The following is a 12363-nucleotide window of genomic DNA, read 5'->3' on the forward strand; positions in this document are numbered from 1 at the left end:
ATCAATTCACATCCTTGAGCCTTTGCATTCCAATCTTGTGCACCATCTTCAAAAGATCGTTGGCAGAGATTTGATAAACAAATCAGTCATATTAACTTGAATGAATATGTTGCACCTTGAAATCATCATTCTTGATAAAGATGTAATGTCTTCATAAACTGACGTGGAATGGCCTTTTCAATATCTCCATAGAGGTAAAAAAATTTCGCTATCACATTATCATGCTTATAGTTATATCAAGATACATATGTGCACAAATTGTACTTAGGATGTAATATTTCAGGACCAAGAATTGTATATGCTTTAAGCGATTTAAATCCTTAAGGAATTATCATATAAGTATAGTCATATAAGCCATATGAATGGACTTTAGATGCATATCAAATTTTTATGTCGTGCTAGACATATAAGATAGATAAAGTGATTGCACACACCATTGACTTTATACTTTTGAGTGTTTGAACTATATATCTAAAACTACATGTCTTTCATATGAAACCAAATTCTACTTGAATTGTTTCTCTAGACTTAAAATCTTCATATATATTTAGCGCTATTATAGATGTCGTCGACAAACATTTTATATTAGTTCCAACCTCCTTATTTTTCATAAAGACATAACATAGAGATCTCTTCATTCATATATTCAGGTACCTGGATCTCTCATGAGATTTTATGAAGTGTTATGTCATGCGATCTTCTAGATCACTTGCTTCCTTTATGATCATTTTGATCATTTGCTCATCTTCTTTATCAAGAAGTTTATTTGAAATCGATTTGTCTATATGCTTTAAGCGTACTATAGACTTTGTCCATTTAGGACTTAATAGGAGCATTTGCAATGAGAATATAGTTACTTTCTTTGGGTCAGCAAATATGCCTGGCATACTTTGTAATATATTGCAAATAAATTATCTTTTTATGAACTTCAAGTTCATATTATTTGATTCAAGGATCTAGATGTACACATTATAATTTATTTCACGTAACTTTTTCTCAACTGCTTATCCTATCTCCCCCTCATGTTAGAAAAACTAACTTACTTTCTGAACTTTGAAAACCCACCTTTGTGCATTATGGTGTTAATCAAAATATACATCACACATCAATAATAATAAGATAAAATTATTTGGTTCATGACCTCGAACCACTTGTGAGGGGAGAATGTAATATACTTTCGAATATAACGTATATCAAACTGATATACATAACTTTGTTCTCATAAGCTATAGTTTAACTATTAAGCGGAGGCACTCAATAATTATTTTTCTAAACTAACTGTGATGTAAACCAACTTATCAAGATAAACTATCTTGAATAGAAAATATGAAAATTATGCTCGAAATTAAATTACAGAGCAAGTTACCTCGCAAACATCGGCAAAGTTGCAGGTTAATAATAATCGCACATGTAACCATCTCATAGATGCATCTTATGTGGTATACATGGCAGGTGAATGTGCCCATATTCACCTTTAATATTTTCAGTATTCATGAGATTCAATCCCAATTTTAGTTGGTCTATTAATTAATAAGAACAAGCAACATAAGAGAATTCGTAAAAAACTTTCTAGTTCTTGAACATCTACCCATGTGAATTCTCTTTTATTTTTGCACACTATACTTAAATTAACATGGCTAAACCAATTATGCCAACTGAATAAATTATCAATATTGATAAACTTCAGGTTTACACCATGACGTGTGCAATTATGAATAAACTCCAAGTTTATTATGATATGAGTTTTTATATCAATAAACTTCTACTTTACCGTGACATTCTTTTGTTTGTGTAGTATAAATTGGAGAATAAAGTGTGTAACTTTTCACATACATATTACCCCGCTATAAGTTGTAGTAATAGAAGATATTAAATCTTTCCTTTCTTTATAGTCTCAATATAACCAATCGCTTTTGCGAATACTTTAGAAACTAAATAAGTTTCTTTGAGACTTACTACAACATAATGCCTTATTGATAATCAATTTTGTTCCTTCAAAATAGTAATAATTGGCTCTTCCAGAGCTCTCAATTAATTTTGTACTACCACATATTCATCAACATCCATATGGTGAATATCTCTTTTAAAGAGAAAGTTATACCATTATGGTTATGGTCAAAATTATATGCAATATTTGTTTCTTGCATTACCGTTGCCTTTTAGTAATCACATTGCCAAAATATTTTGGCCTACAATAAGTACGTGACCAATGACCATTTATGCCATAATGACATTATTTTCTTATTTCTTCTCAAACCCCCTTCAAGAGATGAGTGTGATATATACTACTAGCACGCTCATATTCTTCCAAAAATGAATATGTATTCATAAATCACATATTGTCACATTCACATCATGAATGGACCATAATCATCTATATGTGCTTTACAAAATCTCATGTCAAATCGATGATAAATATTACTTTCACATAGTGAATGATTATTTTGAGAATACTTATTGTTCTCATTACCACAATGAAAATGATTATAATTTCGTCTATTGTCACATCCACATCCATTGATACATTCATGGTAATAATTTTATCTTCTTTCAGACGTATCATATATTGCTATCACATTCTCGTAAGGGAATGAGAATGAAGCAAATTCAATGGGACGAGTTTCCACTTTTTGTGCTCACAATCATACATGAATTTGATCATGGCAATACATAGAAATTTTATCACTTTTGGTGGTTATAATTTCTTACAAACTCTATTAGAGTTATAATAAAAATTTATTGTCTTTGCTTGTATTTAAAATCAAATTATAAAATTTTAAAAATTCAAAAGAGAAAAATAAAGTAAAATACTTACTTTAAATCCAGAATTTAATCACGAAGGAAGTTCATGGAACAATTGACAATCATTATGCTTAATCCCAAAGCTTCTACTCAATTGGTTACAGTCTCGTGTCGATAACGTGTTATAAAACAATAAAAGAAGAACAATATTGCAGAGAAAGAGAGAGAGGGAATTCTTATTGAATTTTAGGATGAATTACAATGGAATAGGACCCCTCTATTTATAGGGAAAGAGTGACTTAGCCACCAAGTAAAATCCCTAAAATCTCTCTAAAATATAGACATTCACCTTAAATAAAACTCTATTTATAACAAAAACAAAATTGTTCTAGACGAGAATCATTTTCACTTTTTAATGTTTTTCTTCTACTCCTTTAGTTTTTCCTTAAACCAAAATAAAAAAAAAGTCTATATTTTTCTATCCTTTTTCTTCTCTAGTTTTAATACATTCCATAAAATTTGTGGTGAAATTGTACTTTCTCCTTTTTTTTCCTCTTTAGTTTCATACAAATTAAACAATATAACGAAAACATCAAAATATATCAACCAAATAGTAAATTTCATTACATTTATTATTTTGCTCAAAGTGCTCTTTTGTTGAATACTCAAAGTATATAGTATATTACAGTTCTAATCAGGAATTATTCACTGAAATATTGACTGATTTTAGGTTCGTGTGATCGATTAAATACCTCTTGAACCACTACAAATTTAACGAATTAATAACTTTTACCTAACATTTTGTTACCCATGTATTAATTTGAATTTATACTATTACTTCCTATTTATGAGTAATATAACATAATTTCTGTGTAAAGGACAGAAAATACAGAATTTGATTAATTCAAAATTAATTATACTTCAAAAAATATCACAAGGATATCAAAATTTATCAAATAAAGGAGCAACGTCATTTTCGGCTCTCCCACACAATTCAAAATAATTCAAAACAGAACCGGCTAGACCTAACCTAACCAAACCATGGTTAATACAAATCTAAATCACCGAAAAACAATCTTAACCATAGTTAATAACCCGTATTAATTAACCCGATATCCATTTCGCCTTGCCCTTATTCATTCTCCTATAAAACAGAGGCCCTTCAGTATAGCGAAGACTCACAATTCGAATTTCGAAAACTCATCTCTTTCTGTTTTAACGGCGTCTTGATAAACGCCGCTCCTTCTCTCCTCCTCTTTGAAATTTGAATTTTTAGGGTTTCGTGAAAATGAGAGAGTGCATTTCGATCCACATTGGTCAGGCTGGTATTCAGGTCGGAAATGCCTGCTGGGAACTTTACTGCCTCGAGCACGGCATTCAGGTATAATTTATTTTTTATTTTTAATAATCACATTTTCTGTGTTTGAAATGTGTAATTTGTTTCGCATAAATCGATGAAAATGGCAAATATTTTTGGTAGATCTGTTTGAATAGATGTGAATTTGATTTTCAATTTACTTCTAGGTTATGTAGGTGTATTGATTTAAGATCTGAATGCTTCTTCAATAGATCTGAGTGAATATCTTAGATCTAGGCTATCTATGTCCATTTTATTCGAATTGTTAATTTAATTCATCAGATCTGATTGTATATTACATACGTAGGTCACTTAGGTATCCGATTGTTTCAAAATGTGAATAAAATTGATAGATCTGATGGTTTCTTTGTAGGATCCACATTTGTCAGATTGATTGAAATGTTAAGATTTCGATAGTTCTGATTGAATAATTTACACATAGGATCCACATTTGGCAGATTGATTTGAAATGTTAGAATTTCGGTACATCTGATTTGATAAATTAAATGTAGGTTTTGCAGGTATCTTATTGTATCTAGATAATTTCTTTAAAACTTGTTGATCTGTAGATCAACTTGAAGTCGCGCATTGTATGTGCTTGTCTGCTCATCTTAGGTTGATTGTGTTCTTATAATATAATTTAAATGGATATAGTGAAAAAATGTGTTTTATTGTTGGTTAAATCCTCATTTTAATTAATATAGAGCAAATTTCTCTTTATTTGGAGTCTCTTATGTATGAATTTGATGTATTATGCTTCAATGATGTCTCTTGGGAAATAGATTGGCTTGATAATTAAGTTCATTTCCAAGTGATGGATATACACTCTTCTATTTATTGTGGATAAGCCACAGTAACCTGTTTATTGTGAATTATTGATAATTCTTTCTTGTTTTCCCAAAGCCTGATGGCCAGATGCCAGGTGACAAGACTGTTGGAGGGGGTGATGATGCATTCAACACCTTCTTCAGCGAAACTGGAGCTGGAAAGCATGTCCCTCGGGCTGTCTTTGTAGATCTTGAACCCACTGTCATTGATGAAGTGAGGACAGGAACATACCGACAGCTCTTTCACCCTGAACAGCTCATAAGTGGCAAGGAAGATGCAGCCAACAACTTTGCCCGTGGCCACTATACCAGTAAGTATTATATCTTGCTGAAGTTAGTTTTTGGTTCTTCAGTCAAATGCTGATTGTTTTGTGTCTGTTTGTAGTTGGGAAAGAGATTGTTGATCTTTGCTTGGATCGCATCCGAAAGCTTGCAGACAACTGTACTGGTCTTCAAGGGTTCCTGGTATTCAATGCTGTTGGTGGTGGTACTGGTTCAGGTCTGGGGTCGCTTCTTCTGGAGCGTCTCTCTGTTGACTACGGAAAGAAGTCAAAACTTGGTTTCACAATTTATCCTTCACCACAGGTCTCAACTTCTGTTGTTGAGCCGTACAACAGTGTTCTGTCAACTCATTCCCTCCTCGAGCACACTGATGTTTCCATCCTTCTGGACAATGAAGCCATTTATGACATTTGCAGGCGCTCACTGGACATTGAGCGCCCTACTTACACCAACCTTAACCGCCTTATCTCACAGGTAGCTTAATAACCTGTCATTCATGTTTGTCTGACAAAAAATTAACTCCAATTTTGCGAATGCTAATATGTGTCCAATCTGTGCAGGTTATCTCTTCACTCACAGCATCTTTGAGGTTTGATGGTGCTTTGAATGTTGATGTGAACGAATTCCAGACCAATCTTGTGCCATACCCCAGGATCCATTTTATGCTTTCCTCATATGCTCCTGTCATTTCTGCTGAGAAGGCCTACCATGAGCAGCTCTCAGTTGCAGAGATCACCAACAGTGCCTTTGAGCCGTCTTCCATGATGGTAAAGTGTGACCCTCGTCATGGCAAGTACATGGCTTGCTGTCTCATGTTCCGTGGTGATGTGGTGCCAAAGGATGTTAATGCTGCTGTGGCCACCATCAAGACTAAGCGCACCATCCAATTCGTTGACTGGTGCCCTACTGGATTCAAGTGTGGTATTAACTATCAGCCACCAACTGTTGTTCCTGGTGGTGACCTTGCTAAGGTGCAGAGGGCTGTTTGCATGATTTCCAACTCAACCAGTGTTGCTGAGGTCTTCTCACGCATTGACCATAAGTTTGATCTGATGTATGCCAAGCGTGCCTTTGTCCATTGGTATGTTGGTGAGGGCATGGAGGAAGGTGAATTCAGTGAAGCACGTGAAGATCTTGCTGCCCTGGAGAAGGATTATGAGGAGGTTGGTGCTGAAGGTGATGATGAAGGGGAGGGAGAAGATGATGATGAGTACTGAGCTGTTGTGTAATATGTAGAATGCTTGTCTGCTTTTGTGTTTTCAATTACTGCTTTTTTATGTTGCATTACTAAGACCTTATATTTCTTGTGATTGTTGAATTCCGCTATGTTAAAACAAATGGTGTTTGTTTTACTAAGTTCTTTGTTATGTTGCGCCTTTCTCTATTCTCATCTTTACAAGTACTGATCCTTCAAAATGTAGTCTGGTCTTATTGGGTAATATTCTTGTTTTATTCCAAATCCATAATGCTTTCTGCTAAGAGAACATTAAAATAATTTTGTTTAGATAGAAACAATTGGTTGATATAAGGTCATTTCCAAATGGAAAAAATAGATCTGAATTGAGGTACACTAGAAATCCATTTCCCTTAACACATTAAACTGTGTCCTATCCATTTCCCTTAACACATTAACCTGTGTCCTATCCATTTCCCTCAACACATTAACCTGTGTCCTAGATGTAGTATGCCCATCGTGGCACACCACATATTATATATAACTTGTGACAAGAAGACATTGGCATGAAAACTGAAATCTGATTTAAACATCTGAAAGCATTTGGATGATTCAAAACTGAAATTTAAGAAGAATAGAAAATTGCCTCGCTGTCGAACAAACGGAGCAAGTTCAACCACTGAATAGATCTCTTATAATGGTCGAGGATCTTTTCTCAAGACTAAATGCTCATTCATTCCTCGCTGCTACGCAACCTAGCAAACTACAAAAGGCCCGATTCAATGTTTATTTTACAGTCGCTATATATAAATTATACACATGTTATACATAATTATACATATATTATTTATGAATTATATATCCGCTTGCTATTTTTTAATTTAAACGGTTCTTCCTTAAAAAAAAAAAAAGGTTATCACTTGGCAGACCCGTATCCAATATTGGGCAGGTTAGAAAAAGAGATAGGAAAATAAATTGAGAGAGCTTTAAAATGTGAACAAAATCACTGTCCTTTAAAACAAGTGTATACAGGTAAAACCGAGCCCACTACATGACTCGACTTTCCAGTGAGCTAAACGGAGCAGGAATGTGACCGTAATGGATCGGAGTCAGAGCGAGGAGCCCCTTGTATTGGGGCTCGGTCAAAATACCTGCCCTCGAGAATATCGGGGCCATATCCTCCAGGTCCGATTTAAGGACTGAGACTTCGGAGAGCATTACCAAATAACTGCACACGACTAACAAAGGGTCGTGATGTCCGTGCCTAACCGGATATCACGATGTGAATCTCGGCCCATATCGGAAGAAAATCAGTGATTAGCAAAACGAAATTTTTTTACCTTTTTTAGAATTTTACTTAGGATAAAACTCTCCTACTATATAAAGGGGAACACTTATTATTCGGAGTACACATTGTATCAGGGATATCAAGGCAATTTATTTCAATTTTTTGTTGTTGTTCAAAGTTCTTATTCTTGTTCTTAAGTTCTTCATAAGTATAAGCTTGGAATCGAGGGCAGGTTCTTCATCGAGTCATCAACCGAGCCCGAAATCACCGTTATCGTTGGTTTGGTCATCTATTACGTTTTTCATTTGTTTAATCTAACGCTATTAATCACTTGTATTGAATTAATCCACATATACTTGAAACCACATATAAATTCAATTGTTATCTGTTTTTTAAGGGTAAACAGCTTGGCGCCCACCGTGGGGTCATAGATAATAGTGGTAATTTGATACAAATTTCCATAACATACACTATTTTACACGTATTCTTTGAGATTTTAATTTCAGGTCAAATTAAAAATGTCGAACTCTCAATCTGCTCCTTTGAACGTTGGTGCTGAGTCTGGACACTAGGGCGAGAACAACAATGTAGTACCCAGCAACGAGGTGCCCCCTATTGACCCCAACGGAGTTCCAGTCGCGGACCCGATCGATGCTAACTCACATGTAGCTATCGACGCAAATTTGCCTATCGACCCGGAAAACAACGTTCGCGGGGGAGCCAAATCGATGCCCCGGAGTACACACGACGCCGAAGGTGACGAGATTAATTTGCGATAATTTTTGAAATGCTATAGGCTCAACATGCAGCGATAACCCAGTTGCAGAACCAAAGTCGTGCCCCCAGCAAAGTCGAGCCCGAACTATCTCTGTAGAACACCCGCAGAAATGAACCGGTCACAGAAAGGTCGGGTGAAGTTGAACTGAAACCAACCCCGAGATAATAAAGATGCTTGAGTAAGTGACAAAACGGGTAGAATCGGGAGAAAAGAAAATCGAAGACAACGACAAAAAAGTGGAGACCTATAACTCCAGGGTTGATCAAATCCTAGGAGCACCCCCGATATTGAAAGGCTTGGATTCCAAGAAGTTCGTCCAAAAACCTTTCCCTCCGAGCGTAGCTCCGAAACCGATCCCAAAGAAGTTCTGTATGCTTAAAATTCCAAAGTATAACGGGACTACAATCCGAAAGAATACTTAACCTCCTACACGTGTGCCATCAAGGGAAATGACTTGGAATATGATGAAATCGAGCCGATTTTACTGAAAAAGTTCGAGGAAACCCTGTAGCAATGATATGATATCACAACCTGCCCCTTAATTCCATTGAGTTGTTTGCTATTCTTGCGGATGCCTTCGTAAAAGCTCATGCCGGGGCCATCAAAGTCAAGACCAGAAAATTAGACCGCTTTAAAGTCAAGCAAAGAGATAACGAAATGCTCAGAGAGTTCGTGTCGAGGTTCCAAATGGAAAGGATGGATCTACCCCTGGTTACGGACGATTAGGCCGTTCAAGAATTCACTCAAGGACTCAACCACCAAAGCTCTTTGGCTTCACAACAACGATAACTTGGGCTGACGTCCATAATAGGTATCAGTCAAAAATCAGATTGGAGGATGATCAGCTCGGGGCCCTCTCTGGGTCAGTGTATCCCATCATAACTAATGACAGGTCTAAAAGAGTAATTGAACCAAGACTGAGCAGAGATCGATACCAATCGTATAACAGAGATTGAAGGGGTAGTCGTTGAGAGCCGGTCGCAAAAGAAATGTTTGTGATCGATGAGGTGATCCTGATATCCGCCCTCTCGACATCAAAGAACCCGGAGTCGATTGGAAAGGAAGAAACTAAATAGCAATCACAAAAACCGGCCCCGATGGAACTGGAGAAGCAAAAGGCATGATAGGATGATGATTACAGAGTTCCTAGGCCGTTCATCACCCCTGAAGATTCCGATGCCACCAAGTCAACAGTCGAGGATCTAGAGCAAGTCATATTGATCGAACACTTACCCGATCGGAACTTGGGCATGGGGTTAACTCCTGAGCTCAGGAAAAATCTCGAATTCCTTATATCTAACATAGATTGTTTTGCGTGGTTCCATCTTTATATGACAGGGATCCCGCCAGAAATAACTACTCACAAGCTGATCTTGGATTAGAAGTTCCACCCAGTTCAACAGAAGAGGAAGCCTCAGTCCGAAGTCAAGCACGCATTCATCAAAGACGAGGTATCCAACCTTCTTCAAATAGGTTCCATTCGAGAAGTTAAGTAACCGGATTGGTTAGCTAACGTAGTGCCTAAAAGGTAAATAAATTAAGAGTATACGTAGTTTACAAAGACTTAAACAAGGCATGCCCTAATAGCGATCGCATGATCGATGCGACGGCCAGTCACGAGATACTCAGCTTTCTCGATGCCTATTCTAGGTACAACCAAATCCGGATGGACTCGGGCGATCAAGAAAAAACTTCCTTATCACTAAATTCGGCACCTATTGTTATAACGTAATTCCGTTCGGACTAGAAAATGATGGTGCCACTTACCAATGCCTAGTAAACCGGATGTTCGAAGAACAAATAGGAAAATCAATGAAGGTTTACATTGACGACATGTTAGTTAAGTCCATGCGAGCAGAGGACCATTTGTAATATTTTTAGGAAATCTTCAACATAATGAAGAAATACAATATGAAACTAAACCCGGAGAAATGCGCATTCGGAGTCGGGTCCGGGAAGTTCATCAGATTCATGGTGTCCAACCGGGGAATTGAGATCATCCCGACAAAATCAAAGCTGTATAAGACATCACCGTGGTGGACAATGTCAAGGTCGTTCAAAGGCTAACCACGCGTATAGCCGCCCTAGGTTGGTTCATATCAAGGTCCTCCGATAAGAGCCATCGGTTCCTCTCATTATTGAAGCAGAAGAATAACTTCTCGTGGACCCCAAAGTGCCAACAAGCTTTGGAAGAACTCAAACGGTACCTTTCGAGTCCACCTTTGCTTCATACTCCAAACGCAGGCGAGCAGTTGTACCTGTACTTAGCGGTATCCGAGATAACGGTAAGTGGAGTCTTAGTCCGGGAAGAGTAAGGTACTCAATTTACTATATATTATGTTAGCAGGACTCTAGGCGAGGCCGGAACAAGGTATCCTCAGCTGGAGAAATTGGCGCTCGCTTTGCTAAGCGCCTCCAGGAAGTTAAAACCATATTTTCAATGCCATCCCATAAGTGTCGTAACTACTTACCCATTGAGGAACATAATGCACAAACCCGAGCTCTCGGGACGATTTGCCAAATGGGTGGTGGAAATTAGCGGATATGATATCGAATATTATCCCCGAACTGCCATCAAATCTCAAATTTTGGCAAACTTCGTGGTCGACTTCACATCGATCTTAATACCCGAAGTCAAAAGAGGAATTGTTGTTAACCTCGGGGACCTCCTCGGGAATCTGAACCCTCTTGACGGATGGTGCCTCGAACGCAAAGGGGTCCGGACTCGGCATCGTATTGAATCCGCCTACGGGTAACGTAGTTAGGCAATCTATTAGAACTATGAAATTGAATGCAGGTCTTGAATTGGCTAAAAGCCCGGGGCCAAAGTGATAGAAGCTAAATGCGATTCCCTCTTTGTGTTAAATCAAGTCAATGGGACATTCGAAGTGAAAGAGGAACGAATGCGAAGATACTTGGATAAAATACAGGTAACGCTGCATTGATTTAAGGATTGGACCATACAACACGTGCACCAAGATCTAAATAGCAAAGTCGATGCTCTAGCTAACTTGAGGTCATCAGTCGAAGACGATGAATTCAGCTCGGGAACTATCGTACAACTCATGAAATCAGTAGTGGAAGAAGGCCATGCCAATATAAACTCTATAAGTTTAACCTAGGACTGGAGAAACAAGAATATAGATTACTTGGAGACTATCCCAAAGAATCGAGAGATCTGCGCACGAAGGTAGCCATGTTTAGCCTGTACGAAGACACTCTGTTCAAAAGAACATTTGATGGCCTGCTCGCCATATGCTTGGGGCCGGGAGACACCGAATATATTTTGAGGGAAGTTCACGAAGGCACATGCGGAAACCATTCGGGGGCAGAATCGTTGGTTCGTAAGATAATCAGAGCTGGCTATTACTGGATCGACATGGATAAAGATGCAAAAGACTTTGTGCGAAAATGTGATGGCTATCAGAGGCACGCACCAATCATCCATCAACCCGGAGAGTTATTACATTCGGTCATGTCGCCTTGGTCGTTCATGAAATGGGGGAATAAATATCGTCGATCCCCTACTATGGGCACCCGGTAAGGCTTAATTTATACTATTTATGACTGACTATTTCTCTAAATAGGTCGAAGCTCAAGCGTACGAGAACGTCAGGGAAAAAAAAGTCATTGACTTCATCTTGGACCACATAATATACCGGTTCGGTATACCGACCGAAATAGTATGTGATAACGGGAAACAATTCATCGGAAGCAAGGTAAGCAAATTTTTCGAGGACCATAAGATCAAAAAGATCTTGTCAACACCATATCACCCTAGTGGGAAAGGGCAGGCGAAGTCGACAAACAAAACCATCCTGCAAAACCTTAAAAAAATATTGATTGATGCCAAAGGAAAATAGAAGGAAATTCTGCCCGAAGTCTTGTGGGCATACCGCACGACCTCAAAATCGA

The 12363-nt window shown here is 37.6% G+C and overlaps 1 protein-coding gene across 1 annotated transcript; it reads left to right on the plus strand.

Moving 5' to 3' along the window:
• Positions 1–3870: 3870 nt before the first annotated feature.
• LOC104100227 (tubulin alpha-2 chain-like) lies at positions 3871–6564 on the plus strand. Its single transcript, XM_009607410.4, has 4 exons — positions 3871–4123; positions 5003–5237; positions 5312–5682; positions 5769–6564. The coding sequence occupies exons 1-4, from the start codon at positions 4031–4033 to the stop codon at positions 6423–6425; spliced, it is 1356 nt and encodes a 451-aa protein (XP_009605705.1). The 5' UTR covers positions 3871–4030; the 3' UTR covers positions 6426–6564.
• The last annotated feature ends 5799 nt before the right edge of the window (positions 6565–12363 follow it).

Source organism: Nicotiana tomentosiformis, chromosome 12, assembly GCF_000390325.3.
Source record: "Nicotiana tomentosiformis chromosome 12, ASM39032v3, whole genome shotgun sequence".
Taxonomy (NCBI): Eukaryota; Viridiplantae; Streptophyta; class Magnoliopsida; order Solanales; family Solanaceae; genus Nicotiana; species Nicotiana tomentosiformis.